At 40.7% G+C, this 23414-nt stretch overlaps 1 protein-coding gene across 2 annotated transcripts in view; it reads right to left on the bottom strand.

Moving 5' to 3' along the window:
• Nucleotides 1-14856, bottom strand: part of LGR4 (leucine rich repeat containing G protein-coupled receptor 4) — a 71841-nt gene extending 56985 nt beyond the window's left edge. Inside the window, exon 1 of one of the 2 annotated variants that reach the window (XM_086895604.1) lies at nt 14257-14856. In XM_086895604.1, coding sequence (XP_086751730.1) covers nt 14257-14441 — 185 coding nt within the window. In that variant the 5' untranslated portion in view covers nt 14442-14856. Of the gene's footprint in view, nt 1-14045; nt 14188-14256 lie in introns of those variants that run through there. The other variant, XM_086895605.1, reaches the window with a different exon arrangement.
• Between the last annotated feature and the right edge of the window lie 8558 nt (nt 14857-23414).

The following is a 23414-nucleotide window of genomic DNA, read 5'->3' as shown; positions in this document are numbered from 1 at the left end:
CCACACTCTTTGAAACAGAGATTAAGGCTTTTCAACTTTGATCATGTACACAGAATCAATTTTTACACAAACACATCTAATTCATGTGTGATCGAAAAGCAAGCAACCCACAGAAGGCAATCAAGTAATCTATATTTATTTCTAGCTTGCTTATAGACAGAAATAGTATGTACATTTTCCCAGCAGTATGCATTTTAAAGATGAACTCCAACAAAAACACTTGGCTTATGAACACTTGTCTCCTTGGTTATCTCCACATGACAAACATGGATTTACTTTTACACCACCATAGCTATTCTGTAGGCAAGGGACATACACTCTAGCTCTTACCTAAAGGCCACTGATCAATGTAAATTCACATTATGACAACTACAATGGATACATGGTGGACAAAACATATCCTTCCCAGGCTCCATTAATTACATGATCTGGTTTATCTTGTTCTTGATTATTTTGAAGAAGTCTACCTTGAAAGATTATGAATTTTACTGGATCAGTAAGCCAAGGCCAGTAAAACTTGCCACACAGCTTGAAACCTGCTCCTAATACAGACACCTTTAAGCTACTGACACCCTGTTTCCTCATTACCAATTTAATCATTTACTTCCATTAACACACCCATTTTTCCCATTTATCACCAGCAAAACTATAAAGATAACATTAAAAAAAAATTAATGCCATGAAAGTTCACAGCGTGAAAAAGGTTTCTACTGAAACTGGCAAACTATTTTTAATGCAACAAATGAAATAATGCTCTGCAATTACAGTGTCAGATTCCACAATAAATAACAGTATCTTACCCAACCTGAAAAGCGTAAAGCAGATGCAGTGATTTATTTTAAATTTTAGTTGAGGGACAAGTGATCAAATTAGAGGTTTAAGAGTACCTATGGAGATAAGGTGAGGAAACATGCAAAACACAATCATTTTTTGTCTGTTTTGAAGAAACACCAGGGTATAGTGAAGAAGATAATTTTATTTAAAAACATACATAGCTTTGTCAAGTTAAAGCAGTTTATTTTTTCCACATACACAATGAAAGTCAACTTTATAAATATTTACTGTGTCATAACAGTAGAGTTAAAGAATTATCCCATCTTAATAAGAACACTAAATATTCAAAGATTCAAGACAAATGGAACCTTTTGCTACTTTTCATTGTATTTACCACAAAACTGTTACATATAAGGACTATTTATAGTAAACATAGAAGAGTGAAGCAACCCATCCCTGACATATCTGACCTTATTTTGTACGGTATATAGATTAATAAATGTTGCAAACAAAACAGCTTTTAGAACTGTTTTTGTACCACCCAGTTCAAAAAATTATTTCTTCTAACTACCACTGAATTAAAATAAAAACAGTTTTAAGAAAGAATGTATGCACTTTATCCCTGCAGGTCTTTACTGTATTTTCTTTCATCCATACTATGTACTACGAAGGTCATCATGGACAGCAAACAGAAGGATATAATCATGAGATATTTCCACAAGATTAAATATGCATTTCTTTGCTACCACAGGAGCAATGTGTCTGGCAGCATTGCACCACATTCATCTTATAAATACATTTTAATACTGTATGACTAACCAGCTGCCAGTAGAAAGAAATGGTTGAATTAATGGATGTTATTAGGTAACTTGAATGTTCCAGTAGAGTACTGAAGGGCAGTGTGAACTGGTGCTTTCCTGCTGAACTCATAGGGCCTTTAGTTAAGGCAGAAATGTTTAGAGCTTGCTAATTCAGTACATCTAGTAGTTTACTTTCTGCAAAGTGAAGCTTAACATGCTATTTAAGAGGTATAATTTATGTTTCCAAGACAGCTCCAGGCACTGCCTTGTTTGGAGTTGCTTACCAAGCAACTATGTTTCTCCAAACAAACTAATGTTTAGAAGGGTAAAGGGCAGTAAAAGTAATTATTGGAAGGAAGTATCTCCCTAGGCCAGAAAAGAATAACTAAATTTGTGTGTGTTAAATCACATGGGGAAATGAGCACTGAAATAATTGAGAGTAAGTGATAGCAAGACCTATTTACAATCTTCTTGGAAAGAAATTAAGGAAGGGATAATATAAAGTGGGAGTGTGTAGGCAACATAAAGGAAATATCCCCAAACTTCATTCACAGCTCTTTGTATAAATGTTCACATTTTCTCATACACAAACCCCCTCATTGCAGAGAAAACCTTCAATAACCCAGGAATTACATGAGTGTGCTGAAACCTAAAGTAGTTAAACTGCATTCTGTAATCCTGGATTCAACACAGTTTACTCATTGTTCATTAATCTCTCCACAGATGTTATCTTTTTAACAGCTAAAAAAGCTTAAAATATGACCAAGATTTTCAATGTTTAAGATGCCTCTTGTGCTTCATTCACCACCTTGTCTAAATGCATGCAACATATGGCAGTAAGTGCGCTGAGTTTCTAGTCTAGTCCTTCCCCAAAAGCCTTGGGCTATTGTGTGAAAACAATGAAAGCTATTTGCACTGAAAAGCTGGTAAAGAAAAGCTGTAACAGAATCTCCTCCTTCCGAGTTGCACACCTGGAGAAAAGAGTCCAAGACACCAGCAGTGCCTTGCTGCTGCTGAAAAGATGGCAGCACAACAGGGCCTGTTTGTGTTTTTATCTGCACATGCAGTGATTATTTGCTGAAGCTTCTTGGGTGATCTGCATATATTCTCTGAAATTACACTATGTGTTAACAGCTTTTAAAATAAAAAGCAAATAGGGAGCAATATCCTGTATTTCTAACATCCTATGGACTTCAGGGAGACATAAACCAAAGACCAACTATTTCATAGTGACAGGTTAAGAAGTAATCCCATTTAAGGTATGCTTGTATGTTTGAGCTCCCAAAGGAGTTAAGCAACATCTATAACATTGACAGATCTTAAGGCTTTCCCAACAGTTCTGCAGATATGAATTGTTAAGATACCTGTTGTCAGCCTCAAAAGAAGCATCTGCTAGCACTGTTATGCTGCAGGAACCTGTCTCCTTTACCAAACTTGAAAATTTTGTAAGTCACCCTTAACTCTTTTAACAAAGCCCTTAGATTAAGTTGCTAGGCCAGATATCTATCTGTATGTTCCTGCAGATTTACACAGATGTACAGTAGAAGTCACTGCTATCATACATAAAGCTTCTACTTAAACACAAACATGAGCAGGGCTCAAATCCCTGGGCAGGGTGATACTACCCAATGGTTTTTCTTTCTTTAAATTAGAGATGCAAAAGACTTGGAAGACTGAAAATGGTCATATGCAAAACTACCTCTGCACTTTGCCTGTTGATTCACACAGAGATGCATAAGTTCTCTTAAGAAACTACTTTTCAATTTAATAGTTCAAGGAAGGCACCAACAATTAAAACTTATTTAGCATATGGGATGACAGTAGGCACTACGTAACAGCACAATGCAACTAATGTATCATCTTCTAAAAGAAGTGGATTTTTTTGAAATACATACATATATCATGAACACTGTAGAATCCTCAGTTTCTCCAGTACCTCTAAAGTGTATCTCCTGATGAGCACTTGCAGGCCAGAGATGAAACAGAAGCTGCCTATGCCCATTGAAAATACCAAAGGACAAACTGGTGGGAAAGTCAATTTGCAAAGTAAAGTGGCCAGCAATATCAATATTGACCTTTTTATAATAAAATAAATCAGATCTGGCACCAAATTCACTGAGGCAAGTTCAATGAAAAATGGCATGAGGGACAAATTTCTTATTATGTTTACATTATTATTTCACTATTCTCTGTTCTTGATGGCACTGAATGAACTCAGACCAGGTGATGCACTTTGCCTGAAGGACACAGGGAATATATCTGGTGAGGCAAATACCAAGGGTATTTGAATATTTACCTGATGCTTGTTAGAGAATTTCTACCATTCATGCTAGTAGGGGAAAAATTGTTTTTCTAAGTGAAGATACAATCACAGTGCAAGCATTCCTACTCTTCAGTGGGATTTCAGATATATTATTGTTTTCATGCTAGTCTTTTTTGAATACATAGACTTGCTTTACTGGCATAATTACTCAGGAGAGTTGAAGAGTTTTAAGGAGGAAAAACCGGTCTTGTTGCAATACTGCAAAGTATTCTGCTGAAGAAGTAAACAACTGCCATTTATTATCCCAAAAACAAATTAAATCCCTGCTTAATCCTCTTGAACATTGAGATATTGTATGTTTTTCGTCTGAAAACTAGAAACCTGCCTTTGCAGCAAGCAGATTAAAGAAAAACAATATGAAAACAAACTAGCTGAAATTTTTGAAAAAAATATCAAGCTAGAGCAAGTAAATACTAAATAAATTACTGACCTGAAACTGAAGAGATACAATGCCTCTAGTAAACACTTATCCATAGTAATACAGAACCAGGTTTGCCCTTGCAAAAGACATGGATTTTCTACACCCAGCAAGACTCACACTAGGTTCTGTCAAATATTAACAGTTTGGTCAATATTAGCCCTTCTACTTCCATTGTTTTTTTAACCCAAATGTTAAAACCTACAGCAGTAAAATATTACCAAAAGGCAAAAGCCTGTGCAGGCCCAAACCATCAGTAACTATATTCTCAGAGTAGGACTCTTTACAATGGACCATTTCCTTTTCTCTCTCCATCTAATTCCAGAAAGGCCACCAAAACCCCAAGAGAACACCCAGCACAGTGAGCATTTCAAGTCTCAAGAGAGCAGCTACTTGAGTGAAACTGTAAATAAAGGAGATGAACAAGAAATATGTAGGTTGCTACTGACAATGGTTTTGCAAAACTCCCTTAAAGAATTTTGTAAATGTAAGTCTGGCAAATATCTTCCAAACAGTGCAGGACTCCTTTCAGTAGGTTAAAGGACTCCTAATTTGTAGAAGCAGCTCACAGAACTGCTGAGAGGCCTACTACTACAGGCACGTCCCCCAGTCTGGGAAAGGTTTCCCCCAGTTAAAAAAATCCAACATATTTCTAGGGCTTCCAACCATACCACCTGAAAAAGACGACAACCTCTTCACAGCTTCTACACGCACAAGTGGAGTGGTCAGATCCACTGGTTCTGCCACATGAATAACACCAGGTATGTTGCTACACAGAATGACCCACTGCACCAGAGATAGAGGTCTGCACTCCAAAATCACAGTTTTCACAGTCTCTTCACTTTTCCAGATGAACAAACTACATCTGCTACTAATCTGGATCAGCATTTAGAAAACAGCAAGGAAACTTCTCAAGTAAGAGATTTTTTAAAATAACATGAGACAAAGTTTTAAAAAAGACAGTCAGGATATCCCGTATTTCAAATTCTAGTAACAAAGAAAGGACTGACACTATACACCAGCGACTCCTGACAGTCAAGGAGCAGCAAGCTTTCCCAAACATCCTTTCCTGACCATCATCCCCTCCTCCAGCAACAGATGCAAACTGTCCTGCTTTCCTGCCACAACCCTAAAGCCTTGAGAGCAGGAAAAACAAATTCTCACTTTACAAGCTAACACACTGCCATGTCCTTGGATAGAAGGGAACAGCAGATGCCATTTCATGCTCTGAAAGGGGAAGCAATGGGCACAAGAGAAAACAACCCCCAGGTACATCCCAGCAGGACCCGTATCTGCGCTCATGTCTTTTGCTTCTCCTGAACACCAAATACCAACCACCACAGTGCCCAAATGGTTGAGAAAAAACCCTGTATAATATCATATACAAAAGAATGAAACACAACCACAGTAAACAGTACTGCACAGTCTCTGCAATACTTTTGCAATACAGTGCATTTCTGCAATGCCAAAACACCACTGATCTGGGGTTCTTGTACCACCACAAAGCATTTTGATTGCTCACAGCAAACTTTATGGCTAGCTTACCAATCAACTGTGAAGTTTGAAGCCCCCAGCCCTTGCAGCCCCATACATGGCTTTCAAAGATGGGAATGAAATATTCCATATGTTTCCACTGTCAGTGACATGCCTATTGAAAGCACAGCCATGCTGCTCTCCCCACTGGGGCACTGGGTCAGGCTATTAATCTGCAACCATGCAGATGTCAAGAAGGCAATGGCAAGACTTCCAAATTAAAACACATTTTCAGAGAGCAGCCTTATAAAATACACAACTGCATCTGCAGCATTATTAAGCTAAACTAAACAGGTTTAGGTCTTCCCTGTGTACCTCTGAAATTGCACATTTATTTATGATTCACTACTAATCATGTAACTGTTTAGAAGCCCAGATACATTTGCTTAAAAGTTTTAGGGTGAAAAAAGTCCTTGGAAGACCTAACATTTCACCACAATTGGCTGGAGAAAGAAAAGGAGACACATCACTTTAGAAGAAAAGAAAAAAAAAAAAGCCTTTATATTTTAGTAAGAAAATGCTCAAATAAGAGCTGCAAAGATGGCAGTTTCCCCTCCAAGGACCTGACTTCTGAGGGTGCTCTCCACAGTCCTCTCAACAACTTCACCTGACTGTGGATTTTTAACTCATTTTGGTGGGTTTCTTTATTTCAAGGTAAATAATTAGCACTTGCTCTCTTGGAAAGAAGATCTTTTTTTCTGCCCCAGAGACAGAACCTTCTGTGTAACTTAAATCCCATCTTCCAGACCATAATGATTTGAGGCTCCACCTTCATTTTTAGTGCAAAGCATGCACGAATTAGTTACTACATTTGAAAAAAAAATAAAAAATCCAATGGTGTTCCTAGTTTTTGCAACAATTTTCCTAGTCCTAAGTAAAAAGTTAACTTTCATAATTTTTAAACTTTAATTTTGGATCAGAAACAAAACAAAAGAAATTCTGACTCAGAAATTACTTCAAGTGTATCTTTTCTGTGAAAAATCTTGAGGCTGAGTTGTCAAAAATCACAAACCACTGTCTCAATTACCCAAAGGTGACCAGGTAATAAATGAAGATTTTTAGTTACATGTATTTATCAATATTAGATTTGAACATTAACAAAAAAACCCCAATACTAATGCACACTAAACATCAAATTTCATCAACAAATATGTTCTATTATTATCTGACATTATACCAACAAACATCTAATACATTTAAAACTGCTATGACTTGAGAAACACAAGAAACTTTTTTCAATTTTGATGAAGATATCACTTATCTTCTACACACTCATTACTTCATATGTATCCTTAATTTATTAAGACTGTATCTGATTATATTATCAGATAAAAATTAAAAAAACCACACAAAGGAAACCTAAGGAATTAATTTTTATTTCTGCCATGCTACGGAGATCATTCTTCCTTTGAGATGACATTAAATTAAACAAAATATATTTAATAATATACCCTTTAGTAGGTTTTAAAAACAAAATAATGTTCAAAACTTAGTCAAAGTTTTACTAACTCCTAAGCATACAGTATGACTGAAACAGGCCACTACAGAAAAACATTACTTCCTTTCAGCTAAGTAAATAGCAAATATAAAAAACACATGAGGAAAAGGAGGTTGATAAAAACTCCTGAAGTGATATTCTTATTTCCCAAAATCAAACATATCCCTCACAGATGTCAGACCACATTCCACCAGGAAATATGTATCAACATCACCTGTTCAAAAATAGCTATCTGTATGTTTTAAAACATTGGCTGACATTATGCAGAATGCCATCAGTTGGCTATTACCCATTCAAATTCAACATCAGTTTTCAGACACCAACTTTAAACTGTTCTTTTTGAGATCACTACAGTCCTCTCTGTGGTTTTGTAAGAGATGTGTAATATCATTGTGCCTTCAAATTCGTGGTGAAGCTGAAATACAGATTTCCCTTTACTCTTTCAGGAGTGTTTCTGGGAAGCAGAAAGTGCTGACCTTGTCACAATCCTGTAACAGTTGAATAATTCAAGAGTAAAATCAAATTGATTCTGCTAGGTCATTTTAAAGCAAATGACATACAATTTTAAAATACTGGATACTTTCAACTTCAGTGAAACTCACTGACAGGAACAGGAACTCAGCACTTGAAAAAATAAAAGAAGGCAAAAAGGTCAACTGTTTTGCAGGTACATCACAGGTCATATTTTCATTATTTAATTATACTTTCCAGGTACCTAATATCTACTGCTGCATGTTTCCAATTTGTACATACCAACTTTATTTGGAACAAAAGGGAATGAATCTAGGCCTGATTCTGAAAGAAAAGCTCTTAGACATATTTATAGTGAGGACAGTGTTTATATAGCAACACCAAGATCTTCCTCTCCTCTGTGTGAGCTCCTGTGACAACCATCACTGCAATTCTGCAACAACGAAACCATTTTCCCACACATCAGCAAAGGAAATATCAATAGCTACCTCCACTTTTTCAGCAAGGTTGTGCAGGGCAAGCTAGTGGTGGGAATGCACTCAGAACCAACATCACATGACCAGAAATTTCTTTTCAGACCAAAGTTTGAGAACATCTTATCAAAAACTGCAACAATACCTGAAAGGCAGATATGAAAAACTACAGAAGAGTATTTCTCTGTAGCAAAATCCTAGGTCACTGTTGAAGCAGATGGTGAATCTACCAGGTGGGATGACCTCTAATCCGTGACATACTATTGGCATCTCTGTAAGCAAAGGTTTTGTAACATTTAAAACTCTGTTGCTTCAATATACAAGTTTCTTCCAATAGGAATGGCTGCTTCTGCTCTTATGCATCTTCTCCTACCTCTGCCTCCTATTTTTAGGATCATGCAAATCTCTTAAATTCCTCCTCAAGCTATTTTTGACTTTCTGCTTCTTCCATAGAGAGACCCAAAACCACAGTCTGGCAGCACAGAGCTGCTGCCTGAAACACATTCACCCCTTCACAGAGTAACTGCTGGCCATCAAGTTTCATGCAGCCTTGCTGAAGCAAACCAGTTCCATCCATTTCATTCCCTTGCCTGTTTGTAAAACAAGGAGCAGGCAAACACGGGCTGTTGGCAAATCCCCCAGAACATGAACAGAATATTAGCTCCTACCCATTCCCAACAAGAGGCTCATATTTAGGAAGAAGCTGTTAGGAAAAGCTCAAGGGCAGCTGAGAGGAAGATCTCTGACATTCAGAGATACTCCCAGAGCCCCACAGCTACCATGCTCTCTAAAATGTGATATGGGTGCTCAGCCCTTCGGAAATCTAGGCCAGTAATTTTCTCTGGGTAAATAAGAGCTTGTGTTCTGCAAAAATTACTGGCTTAGATGTAGAATACAAAACAAACAAAGTTCCATGCAGAGGAGGTTTTTTTTAGTTTTGTTTTGTTTTTTAGTCCTTATATTACAGCTTCCATATTTTCCCTCTCAAGTAGATAGATACTAGAAAATTCCTCTCAAGAACTGAAATGGTAATTATTTATTAGCAAAAACTTGCTTACACTGTAGTCCAACTTTATTCCATGCTGCAGACTTATCTTAGTATTTATCAATTCGTTATTTATATACCAAAATCTTACAAAAACACTTACAAACCTCTGCCTTCAAACAAAAAATTACATAATGCTGATACAAATGAGCTCAGTGTACAAAATAAATGCCAAATACCTGAGAATTGCATGCTATGGCAGAATGTTGGGGTTTTTGAGGGGAGGGATAAAAGGTAAAGAGGAAAACACCAAGTTTGATACCAACAAAAACATAAAGGCAAAAATATTTAATAAAACTCTGAAACACCAACAGCTTCTCTTTGTGTACATTACCTAAAAGCATCTACTTTTTTACAAGACCGACAGATAAATTGGCCAGCTTAAATGAAGACTCCAATCCTTGGGTGATATATCCTGGAAAGACTGTTGCTAGAATCACTGAATGTTCACCAAACTGGAATACTCCTCCAGGCTTTACAAATGTAACATTTCTGCTGACTTATAGGAATATTCAAGTTGAAATTACATGACCATGTCTTTCTAAAACAAGTATGGAATTACTACTTGCCATCACATCACCAGTATATGGCACAGGCAAGTGAAAAACGAAATGGTTTACCTGTTAAACCTTCAAACCTCTAATTAGATAAGGCTTTTCTATCTCAGGAGAATTGCAATTATGCTACATTTTCCAGACTCAAGGTCACATCAGGACATCTTCACTTTTCACCATAGCAACTCTACCAAACAGCATTAACAAAACTCAGCTAGGTCTTTACTATACTTAGATATCTGACCATAGCAGTACACTAAATATCTCCATCTCTGCACCAAATGTATCAGAAGAAGACACCTCACACCTCCCCACTACATTCTATCACCATCTTACAAAAAAATAATAGAGATAAAAAGACCAAAACAATGGACAAGCTCTGCTCAGTCCAAACAGAACCACATCATTCTGCCATTTATACATAAATAGGGCAAGGCATCTCACTCAATCATGACAACATGTAGCTACTTCCACATTGCACATATAATAAAATACAGATTGCCAACTCTCCGTGATTGCTGAAGCAACCTGTGATAAAAAACAAGTGAAAAATGGATCTCCACTGTCACAACTTGACCTCCTAAAGCTAGTGAATAACAGCACACAGAAAGACAGCACTATTAGGTTAAATGAACAATAAAACCTGAAAGATCAAAATGACGATTTCATCCTGAAGGTCTATGCCCTAGTCTAGGACAGAGCTCTCAAGTCCCCTACACCTTTCACAACTCAAAGAAAATAAAATTAAAGCAAGGGACTCTACTGTTCCCTGAAAATACACACAAGAAGCACTAGAATGAAAACTATCTGTATTGTTTTCTTATTTCAAGTGCCTAAAATATAATAGCAGGCACTGAGAAGGGGCTATATTCTTCATGGTTGTCAGGCAAGACCTAGGTCAGCTAGGCCCTTGGAAGATCTCTCTAAAAGTATTTATCTAGAATTACTCGTTTTTAATCTCCTGCGCAAGATTCATACAAGTATTAAACCCTCCAAACTGGAATTTGAATTTTCAAACTGACATCCATGAGAAGCACAAGCACATGTATGCCTTACAACAATTTCCTCTCACTAGCATGAAGTTTTCTAGAATGTGGTATGTGAAACATCATAGCAAAAATCAGGAGCATTCAGCATTGAAAAAAAACATTTTTATATTCTAGCACAGGCACCATTTGCACAGACAACAGTTATTTTGCAACCAAACAAACTGAACCTTCATAAACAGAAAAACTAGCAGATGGTAATTAAGAGTTACATAAACACCTACCTAAATTATACAGAACAAACAGTTGCCTACAGTAAAAGTATCAAGCAATTATCCTTGGTCATGTCATCCCAACTCCCTCTGAGTTCCTCCCCATCCATCCCATCCCCTCCAAAAGTTCCAATCTAGTGCTGTCACGTGTCTTTTCTGAGCACTGGTACATTTCCCAATAATCTCTTCACTGAGATGACCACATGGGACAGCTTTATTCAAATTCCACCTCTCAAAGTTCACCAATGAACTCAAGTAGTGAGCTCTCTTTTGAGAGACTCCAAAGTAGTGACCAGATATGCCATCTTCTCAAGCTGCTCCATCTGATAGAATTACCCTCAAGAGACTTCACCATACTTTAGTAATCATACACCCCTCCACTATCACACCAGCCCATCTCTCCCTGCTTTCAAACCACCACAGTAAGCAAGAAATGAGCAGAGGATTAGTCAAGAGCTGAATAAACAGAAATAAGGAATGTGACTGGCATTCTGTAAGGATACGCCTCTTAAGGCTCTACAGAAACCCCTGGCTGACCATTCATGGCAGCACCTGGGAAGTTAGGCTAAATTATTAGACTTACTGCAAAGAATTTAAGACTTCAGGAAAACAGAACTAGTGAAAAATTAAATACCAGTTTCCTTCTGTAATTCTCAGCTGCCTTAGAATTCATTCACTGCCAACTTTAATTGTGAGCAACTTTTCTTCAGTTGTTCTCTCATGGCCAAAGCAAAAACCTAGGTATACCTCTGCTTTAGTACCACAGAACATCACCTGTAGCACTCTTTCAGCCATGTCTACGCTACAGGCTCTCTGCTGCCATGGCTATAATCAAAATCTAGCCCTGTAGCAATGCTAAGGGGCTTTCCTGACATCATTAAGGTGCCTGACATAGAGCACAGAAAAGTTTTCTTCACATAGCTCAGGTGCTTTGCCATGAGACAAACATGTCACAAAGGAGTGTGATTTTATTTTCATGTCTTCTTCCACACTAAGCAACTCAGCATCTCTGGCAAAACCATATATTCTCCAGTTCAAGCAGGTAAGAAGTGAGTTTTTTATTTACTCCAAAACTACCTTCTACATACCCTAAACTCCTAGTGGCCCCACTACAAGAGAGGCTTTAGTTAACCTCAGAAGTATCAAGAAGTCATCAATTTTTTTCCTTCTGTAAATAAGGAAGCAGGAACTATAAACAAATGGGAATCAAGAGTGTCCTATACTGCCACAGAACCAGACAGATTCTTCTCAAGTTCAATAAAGTTTCTGCTCAAGTTTAAACAGCATAAAATCAAAAGCTACAAAAACTCATTCCAAAACACACTGAAGTGTGTGCAGGTGTCCTCTCACTTTAGCTGTGTCACATTGGCTGTGTGGCATTTACCTGCACAGTAAAGAGAAACTTATAAACTGAAACTCTTTGGCAGTCTTATCTCTAATGGGTGTTGGCTATGGCAACCTGTGCCCATTAGACAACTTATGTCGTGTTGCAGACACTCAGAGATGTACCAGTCTATTTTACAAGACAGCCAGACAATGTAGGAGCCATAAAATCTTATGCTTAAATGCAGCTTTTACCAGAGACATCTTATTAATTTGGGTAACTTCCCTGTTTTATCTGTGGAGGAAAAAGAAAACTGTTTAACAGTAGGTCCAAGGGTTCATAATGGCAGTGCCTAACTCCCTACCCCAAACACTCAGAAACCACCATTTCTGCCACAGGAAAAACACCACAAAGTGAGGTCCCACTTAACACCTTATGAGAACAAAAAAAGGAAAATATTTAAGCACAGGTAACAACTGAGACCTGCAACTTCTACTATTCATCAAATACTACACAAGAAAAAAGGCCCAGTAATCTTTCTCCACCCAGCCTGAACAATTAAAAGAAACAATCCAAATATGTAGGAGAAACTGGAAACCTTCTCAGTAAACTAAACATCCAGTAACTAAGAATCAGACTCCTTTTGCATATTAAGTGTAGGCAAACAAAGAGAAAGAATAAAAGTGCAATTTTCGAAGGCATACACCACTGCTGTATTCTGACAAAACAGCAATTCAGTACTGATCTGAAACTACGCACCATGATTTGCCGTAGTGTGCTGAATTATATGTTGTAAACACGGCAAAGCTTTAGTAATACCAGACTTGACCACTGGCCCATACTAGACCTTGCTCCACCCTGTGAAATCTGCGCTGAGAAGTGGGGCAAGACTGACAGGTTTTATTGTGAAACTTAACAGGTTTGTGGATTAGCAAAGCTACCGTATTGAAAGCTGCAAATCCCTCCCCGGTCATGTCTCTACAGAACAGTGTTCATTCCTCAATTAAAATATTATTAAAGTTACCAAAACTCCACGCAAGATCTACCAGTTTCTGCCTGCTTTCCAACGTTATCACAGAATAAGGGATAAAATGTTTCGAGAGTTTATGTTTTTCTCCATTCACGAGCAAAACTCGATAAACCTTCGATGTTTAGTTATGCTGGCTTTTTTCAAGGTTCTCCTGTACTTTACCATAGCGAAGATTTTGTAAAAGCTAAGGCACGGTATTTAACGAGACTTATGCGATCTTTGGACTGAAAATGCCTTAACTTTTGGGAGGAAACTGGCTAGCCTGGCAACTGGTTTCTAGAGAAAAACTAGGAGAAAGGCGGTTCAGGGCGAGGACATCACGCTGAGGCACACACATGTGAAGGCAGCAGCTCCCCCCCGGCTCAGGACGGCACCGGGATTGACTCGGGCCCCATCGAACCTCCCGAAACACCACCCCCCCCGCCTTTCACTACAGGATCCGAGCAGTTTCCTCCCAGCCTTTTAAACCTCTAAGGCCGATCCCTTCGGGGTCGGCTGGCTCACGTCCTCCCACCGGTGCCGCCTCAGGCCCTGCCAAGCTCACCTGCCCCAGCGCTCCGGGCCCTGTGTACGGCCCGGAGGCCCCACCGCGGGCTCGGCCGGGGGAGCGCGGCGGCCTCGCAGTCGGCCGCGTTACACCCGCAGCAACAACAACCACCACACCCCCACAGCTGTCGGGGGTACCCGCCGCAGGTACCTCCCCGCCGCGGTTACCTGCCCGCCCGGCCCCAGCCCGGCCCCACGCCCCGACTCACAGGGCGTGCGTGAAGGCGCTGAGTCCCGGAGGCACGGCCGCAAGCCCCCGCCCGGAGCAGTCCACGCCGCGGTCGCCGTCGCAGCTGCAAGGGACCGGGCAAGGCGGGGGGGACGCTCCGCCGCTGTGTCCGGCCCAGCTCCCCAGGCCCCAGGCGACGAGGCCAAGCAGAGCGAAGCACCGCATCGCCGACCTCGCCGGCCGCCGGCCGCCCAGCCCCCCCGGCCCGGCCCGGCCCGGCTCGGCCTGCGGCTCTCCGCTAGCGCCCTCCGCCTACCGAGCCCGGCCGGCTGCCGGGAAAATGTATAAGAACCCACCAAAAACAACAACGACAAAAAAAAAAAATCAAAATAAAGAGGCTCCTCCGTCCGGCGCGGCTCTGGGGCTGCCTTAGCGGGAAGTCAGCCCTCCGCCGCCCGCCTGCCCCGTGCACAGCCCGCAGCGCTGCTCGCCACCGCTCATCTCAGCCCGGCAGGCAGCGCGAGGCGGAGGCCGTGGCGGCGGCGGTGCCGAGCCGTGCGGCCCCGGTGCCTCGGCGGCTCCGCTGGGCGCAGCCGCCCCTCCCGAGCCTCGGTCCCGCAGCCGCGGCGGCTCCGCGCCCAGGGCAGAGGTGCGTATGCTAATGAGGCAGCCGCACCCGCTCGCCCATTGGTGCAGAGCTGGCGCGGGGTGGTGAATATGCAAAATAGAGCTCGGCCGCAACCAACGGCCGCGAGGGGCGGGGCCGGCGGCGGGGGCAGCCCCTCCTCCCGCGCGCCCCCCGGGCCGCTCCGTGACGGCGCCTGGACCCCCGGGACCCCCAGGCCCCTGGTCCCGGTGCCCACGGAAACGGGACCGAATGAGCCGAGTAGCCGCGGGGCCGGGGCCAGGCTGGCCTGCGAATGAGGGCAGCGCCGGGCCCCGTGACCTCAGGACACCATTTCCAGCTCCAGCATTGCCGCGGTAGGAGCGCGATAGCGCCTGGGCCCACATCCCCTCGCAGCCGGTAACGAGGTCCCAACAAGGCCCCAACAATGCAGCGGGAGGAGATAAAGGCAGCCCCGTTCGGGGTCCGGTACTAGAGGATTCCAGCTGGCGTGGTACCCCCATCCCTTGGGAATGAGAGCAGGGGGCCGTGCCGTCCTTCTGCCTCTGGGACACAAAAGCATTTCACACTCCTGTTCCCAAAGCAGCAGGAGCTCTTCTCAAAACCGGTTTGCTTTGAAGGAGCTTCCCACACAAAACACTGCCACGGTACCTGGCTTTCATACAACACAACATGGCAACCAAACCTGTGCCAGTCTGGGTCCTTTTCTCCTAACTACCTAAAAAAGAGTACTAAACAAAACTGAAACTCTATTTATCCTTGTCGTTAGTGTCCTCCATCATCTAATTCTTTTTTTTAATGCTTTCTTTTGGATGCTTCCAACCTGCAGCCACCAGTAAGAGTAAGCCTGCTGTATTGGCTTAGCTGACTCATGCATCGTGCTCCACGCAATCGCCACATCTCACTGGGGATGTCACAGCAATATTTGGGTAACCTCTCACTGCTGAGCCTCTCTGGCCAGACCCCATGAGAGGCTCTGAGCCAACAGACCTGGCTGAAGAAAGCACAGCAAAGTCACGGGATCTTGTCCTGGTGCACACCCATACCACCTATTTTACATGTTTGGTTGGGATGCTCTGAGCTCGCCTGGGGAGTTGCCTGCCCTGCTGCACTGCTGGCACAGCCTGAGTCACACCCAGGCAGCTGTCTGTGCAGCCCAGTCTGGCACACAAACACCCACAGAGCCCACAACAGACCCGCACAGGTAGGCAGGTACCCTTCTGTCCATTCTGTAGATCAATGACAGAGAAGCACAGAAAGTGGTCAGTAGCTGACAACCTGCCTGTGCCACAGGGGGAAATGGGATGAACCACACCACCACATACACTCAGAGCTCCACCAACTTCCCTAAATCCAGGAGCAGATTCACAGTGGTGACTGAGCCCTTAATCCAAAGTAAAAGCAACTGTGCAAGGATATCACACAGCCTGGTGGCACTTACTTCAAGTTCCTGCAACTGCACATGAAAAATTCTAAGTACCTGCAAATAACATGGTAAGGCAAACAGGTGAGGGATGAGGCAGGCCTGCTTTCAGCAGACACACAGTGAAGAGACTGTTCACAGCAGCCCTGACCTGGCACTGGTGCTCTGATCACATGCTGGTCAGCCAGGAGTTGAGGAGCTCATACATTACACTACCTTCCAAGGACTGCCTGTAATAACACTGACATCCCAGAGGACACCCCATGTGGGGCTGAGGCCTCTACTAATCACACCTTTCTTGAGCTGACTGAAATGGGGGGGGAAATAAAAAATCAAAAGTCTTTGCTTAAAAAATGGTCACTTGGTGAAAATTAAAAATCAGGCATGTAAATATTGGAGACCTGGAGATTTAAAATCATCTGTGCCCAAGAAAGTAGAGTGCACAGTGAGGACCCCAGAAATACAGATCCTCCAGCCACCACCATCTCCATCTCCTACATTTCTCCTCATCATTTTTCAACTTTTAACTCCCTTCTAAAAGTGGTAACATTATTTTATTTAGTTGCAAAAAATGTTATTTTCTTGCACTCAGGAATTCTATTCCTGATGCACTGGTTTTATGTGAACATCATCACTTATCAGTGAAAAAGTAAGGTCATTTTAATAACAGGCTGTGTGCTTGTCCTGTACCTTGTGAGAAATATGAAGTTCTCAAAGTTTAATCTATGTATGCTAAAACTTTGCTGTAAAAGGACAGACACATTTGGTTATCTTTTGTCCTCCTTGGCTGATCTTGGCAGGGAATTGCTGGTGTCAAAGCCATGTTGTTTTAAGAAATGTCAGGGTGAAAGGCTCCATGCATTCATGTCACTTTCTGTGCCTGTGCTCAGGGACAGCAGTGGAGGACCAGCAACCAGAATAGAAGGGGAAAAAATATAAAGGAGTTCTCTCAACTTACTTCAACAAAACAGATCCCAAAAAAAAACCATTAGAAAAAGTGACCTTTTTCTACTACTACTGGTGAAGTAAAATAACAAAGTACTTATACTCACTCTGCAAATAGTTTCACTTCACTAACCAAAGATAATAGGAACAGAAATGACCCTCAGTGCCTGCTCAAATTTTGGAAGACAAATAGTAGCATGGAGGTTACTTTGTACAGCAGCAGTGGTACCCTATAATGTCCCCAGAAGTTCTCTGGACAAAAGGACAAAAGATCCCTAGTAAAAGCAGAATAGCAGAGTTTTGGTTTGTTTTTTTTTCCTGTATGCTTTGAAACTCTGGAATAGTTTAGCTTTTCCTCTCAATCCTTGCCTAATTTCAATCTTTCTGTTTCTTTTACCAGCATCACTTCAGATATTTTTTTCCTTAGTGCAGCTCTCTGAAGTCTCCATATTTGAAACTCTTGTCCTAGGAGCAATCCACTTCCCCTTTTTATGCAGTCAATACTCCTTTGCTGCTTCCAATTAGTCTGTAATTTGTCTTGGCAAATTAATATTTTCCTTAGTTTTCAGCCTCTGCCTCTCCTTTGCTAGTACCAACACATCACTGTTCTCTCCTCTCCATCAACAACTCCCATTTCTCTCACTTTCTGTTTAGGCAGACACCTGCTTGCAGGCATTTATTGATTTTATTTTCCTTTATAAATAAAACCCTAACATTTTCTCTGAAGCTCATTTATGTAAAACAAAGATCTACATACTAAGATGTTTTTAAGCTGAAGAAATATGGCCATATTTTACTAAGTGACCTATTTAACTAAAAATTATACTGTTGATTTTGAAATTACTGTTGTTTAAAAATCTAGTCTGAAGCAATCCTTAATATCACAAATTCCAAGAAGCATCCCCCAAAATACAGCATAAGGCAGCAATTAGCATATTTAATAAAAAAACCCCCACAAACTGCAAAAGAGAGAAAAAACCTGAGGTGTGCTTTAAACCAGGTGAAGAAGATGAGGGTCAAATTATTAAGTAAATAAAAAAGAGTAGATAAAACTAGCTCATTTTGGTTGCTGTGTGTTCTTCAGGGAAAATAGGAAGCACCATAAACTGATCTATCACTGCATAAGATCTTCAGGATTTAGTGCCTGATGCATAGGCAAATAGTTTTGAAACTTTTGTCAGTTTTTGGTGAAAAAACATTTGGAAAGCTTGAGAGATACAGGGGGAAAATACAAAAGTATGGACATTGGATTTTTTCTTTTATTGCTACAAAACTGTCCAGCAACATACCCACTTCTGATAAAAATCCCTCTTCTGAGGCATGAATTAATTTGGATTTAATGGGAGTTTGGTGTGGAAGAGTATGCAGATTAAGACCTGAAGCATGGACACAAAAATAAACACAAAGTGAAGGTAGACTGGAGCATCAGAACTCCTTGATGCTAGAGCTGTGCCATGAGAGGATGGCAGGTGAATGGGAATGTAAAGATCATAGTCATGATAAAAACTTTGTTTTCTTTTAAGAATTTGTTAGACTTTACAGAAAAAAAATGGGTCTTACATGGAGGTTTTAATTTATAAATTGGGGTAAAAATGCAATGTGTTTATTCTGCAAGACGAGCTGTTTCATCCTGGTTTCCATCACCACTGGTTTCACACATCCAAATTATCTTCCATCAGAAATGCTAATGTGGCAGGATGTGCCCCAAGGGCTGTTCCCCTCCCTAAGGATTGCCCAGACCCAGTTCAGCATGCATATGTAAACACAGAAATGTATGCAGTTTCGAAGAGCTTTAAATTTTATCTCTGTCTAGTGATAAAAATAAGCTTTACACTGCAATGGGCTAGAAATGGACCTGAAGGATTCATCCAAAGCTTACTGTGAAGAAGCATCACGTGCAAAAGCTGCTGCTGCTATTTAGCCCCACTGGGAAATTCAATTAACACTCGGATTCTAGTTACACGGTGCACTGGGTTTAGCTGGCTGCTGGCTGGGGCTAAACCACGACACAAGGAAATTCAAGTTCTGCTGGAGAACATGACATAGAGCTGCTGTGTGTGGAAAAAGAACAGTCTGGAATATCTGCACTGACAAAGCAAGTTCTCTTTAAAATGGAAGTATACTTCTTCCCACAAAAAAGGCTGCAACTTTTACTCAGTTGAAGTAAAGCTGGAAGTCCCTTCAGGAAACAAGAAAGGCTCAGCCAAGTTCAATTCTTTGTTATGAAAATGAAGGCAAAGATCCAAACCTTTGTATAGCAGAAATACAGAAACAATTTAAAACTTCAGAAAAATGATTGAAAAAAAAATTATTTTGGTAGGGGCAAAAGTTTTCCCGGAAAATTTGTTTCCTAATATCTACTTTATGCCTCTGTAAAACAAGAAAAACTAATGAGGACAAGCAAGACCACTAAGATCCATAGTTTAGAAACAGCACATGGAGAGTGAAAGAATAAATATACAAGTTAAATATTAAATAGAAACCTGAGAGAAAATTAATTTTAAAGTTGCTTATGATTAAATATCACCATTATATGTAAACAATGCTTAACTTCCAATGGTGCAGTGTCTCTACCACCTGTTCCTGTGTATGCATTACCTCGATGATCCAGAGCATAATATATTTTACAGCTTGGCCTGGTGATGATATCCTTGCTCAATTATTCCAAAAGATGCCTCTGAAATGCAGTGGGCTGGGCTGCAAGCAGAAATGAGATGTAGCATAGCTAAAAGAGAATGACTGCAGGCAGTTTATTCCAACACCTTCTGTGAACTGGATAGGGCAAAGCCAAACAAGAGGGCAGCTCATAAAAGTGTGTGTGGAGTGTTGTTATTTTTATTATTTTCTTCTTTTATTTTTGTTTGGCTTTTTCAGCCTAGATGTGTCAGGTCTTCTGCTGTCTAGAATTAAATCTGGAGTTCCTCCAGTACTACAGGATCCCCTTGAAAAAAAAGGGACACCATAATAGCATCATAACAAATTAATTTTGTCTTGTCACTCTAACCCAGTCATCAGCTGAAATTAGGTAGCTATACAGGAATTAAAAAGCAATTTAGGACAAAATTACTGGAAATGAAATTCAGGGTTTAGTCCAATATTCTTATCAGTCTGTATTCTAGCTAGAGAGTTTTTATAATAAAAGAACAGTCTTTAATTTGTATTTTGCAACTTTTAGAGGCAGCCCACTGTAAATAGACAGTACAAAACATCTCTGTCTTACTGTATGAAAGTATGTGTAAGGCAGAAAGCATCAAATCCCTGTCTCTTGGGTACCTTCCCCTGCTTCCCACACCCACCCAACCCCGAGCAGCAATGGGCAGCTTGATCATAGGTTTGGTTTGGAAGGAATCTTAAAGATCATCCAGTTCCAGTCCCCCTGCCATGGGCAGGGATGCCTTCCACTAGACCAGGTTGCTCCAAGCCCCATCCAACCTGGCCTTGAACCATTCCAGGACTGGGACAGCCACAGCTTCTCTGGCTGCCTGTGCCAGTGAGTCATCACTCCCCCGGTCAGAATCTGAGCTTCTCCCACTTTCAGGTGAAACCCCTGCCCACCCCAAACTGCAGGCCTTTGGCACAACACCACCACATCTCACTACTTGCCTCCTGGTTTAGATTTCAGCATCACTTTGTAGGCACTCTGCAGTAACTCAATGTATTTTTAAGGAAGACAGAGCTAATGAACCCTCCTTCATTTGAAAGGAATTGGAATGCCTGGTGCTAAAATGCAGATCATTTAAGGATAAATTTTCTTCTATGGAATGTTCATTAGAAACACAGCACAATAAAGATTTTCTACAGACATTCTAGAGTGAAATACTTTAAACATTAAGACAAATCAAAGGGTAACTGAAATGAAATCGGCTCATGGCTGGGGCAGTTTATATGTGCTGAAAAAATACTTCACAGGAAAGGAGTTAAAAAGAAATATGTAGAATTTAGTGAAGTCAGAGCCACTACGTAGGGAAACAACCTGCAAGAACAAAGCTGAGCAGATCAAAGCCAAGCCTGGTCACTGAGTCAATGCATAAAAATGCAGCATCCATATCCACCAAAATACGTTCTATTCATTTTGGCACATTTCACCATATATGACCAGTTGAGAAGCAGCAGTAAGAGCACTTTGAATGGGGAGTGGGCAGGAGCAGACAGGAGCTCTCCAGCAGCATCTGGAGTGGGCTCAGCCATCCAGAGCAGCCTTACCCCTTTCCCTGAGATCCTCCACAGGAAACAAGAAGAGTCACATCTTTTAAGTTGTACAACCTCATTTTTTTTATAAGCCACCAAGATGCTGACCAGTATAAAACTGAAAGCAAGACATACACCAGGGATTAAAAATATAAATAAAGCAGTGTTTCAAGGGTGAAATCTGCCTATGCAGAGGATCAGCTTAAGGAATACATAGGTCTGAATTCTATTTAAACCCTATTTTAAAGAATTATAGTAGAGACCAAGTCATGTAAAGGAGTAAACTTATCTTCAGATGCTTTGGAAAAAGAAATGCACATGAAGAAATACTGGGGATCTTATAAGGAAACAATTATTCATAATGTAATAATTTGGTAATGAAGAATTTTCAGTGTAGTGGTAACAAATTGTTTCTTTTTAATATCACGATTGTGAAAAATGAGGTTCACCTTTTTGGTATAATTTTAAAAATTTAATAAAAAGGCGATTAGGAGACAGAAATAAAGCAAAATGAACAAATATGGGCAGGTGCCTCAGCGTTCAGCCAAGAGTATACCTTACTAACAAAGGATTGTCCCTTAAAAACACAAATCTCTTGCATATTCATAAATTCTTATGCATGATTCAAACATTCTTCTTAAGTTTTAGATGGTTCTTTGTTTAGCTTCAATTCCCCCCTCCCCAACAGATCAATCTTCCTGGCTCTCTTGAGTCTCTCACTCCCTGATAACAGAGGTTCAATAAATTCCTCCCTTGGAACTCCAGTCACCTCTGTCTTCATCTGGATAAAATAATCTAAGAATGCAGGGGGTGGGTTCTGACTATCTTTTCATTCTCTGGGTTATATGAACAAAAGCAGTCTTTATTTTAATACCATACTACAGCCTAAATATATATATATATATGTATTACACCACTATTTCTAAGTTTCATACAGCGAAGTTTTCTTCCAACATTATACATATAACATTCATTTTACTATTTGCAAAAAGCCAATAATATGATATGTATCTAGAACAATGATGAAGAGTCTGGGGATGCACACCTCCTAAGTTTTGGGTAGAATTTATAGTATAAATTAGCCCATTAACATCCTGGATGCAATGAGCTGACTTTAAATCATGTTGCACCTATGCCAGATAGCTTTTTTTGGCACATCCTCTGAAATTACTAGGTCACTGCATGAAATCAATTTCTTCCTGTACATGGAGCTTTAAAGGTGAACAGAAGTGTTGTGTTTGCTTTGTTTTAGTACACAATTCCTCAGCACTAACACTTTATGTTGTTCTCTGTCTCTCAAATGCTGCAGCGGAGCAAAAATTCGTATTTTTATTATTTTGAAGGAATATAGACATTACTGATCTACGGGTGCCATAGTTTCAGTAGAATTGACTTTAAATTGTACTTTTAAAAATCTCTTCTAATTAAAAGGCAACTGGCTCAATAGGCTCTGGCAGAGTCCTTGTTACTGGAGTAAGTGAGGAATCCCAGCTTTATTTTAACCAGTTTATATCTCCGGAGGAAGAAGGGAAAGCACATTAACTGATTAGAATTTATCATCAGGTTGATCTATCATTTACCAAGTCTTGGAGTTTAGGATTTTTTCCTTTTGTTTCTTTCTCTCATGGAATTTTGTCTCTTCTGTTGATAAGAAACCATAACGACATACCTATACTTAAGAGAGAAAAGAAGTTGCTTTGCTCAGGGGAAGTAGTAAATGGATAGGGTGATGCAGGCTGCTGTGAATGTTTGATGTTGTAAGGTTGAAAGAAGTTCTGCTAAGATCTGGTGTTTTTCATCTAAGTTTTGGAACGTTACCATTGGGAAAGCCAAAGCAAGGACTGCACAGAAGAAGGAGGAGCTGGGTCAGAAGAGCGACATATGCAGAGTGTAGGGCAGGTCAGCCTAACATCACCAGCAGCTCAGACATGCTGTACACATGGATGTTGTCTACCTGTATGTCAGCAAAGCATTTGACACTTCCTCTCATGACATTCTCCTGGAAAAGCTGTCAGCC

The sequence above is a fragment of the Cyanistes caeruleus genome, chromosome 6 (genome assembly GCF_971803275.1).
Source record: "Cyanistes caeruleus chromosome 6, bCyaCae1.hap1.1, whole genome shotgun sequence".
NCBI lineage: Eukaryota > Metazoa > Chordata > Aves > Passeriformes > Paridae > Cyanistes > Cyanistes caeruleus.
Note: the sequence above shows the minus strand (reverse complement) of the source record. Positions and strands in the feature narration are given on the sequence as shown.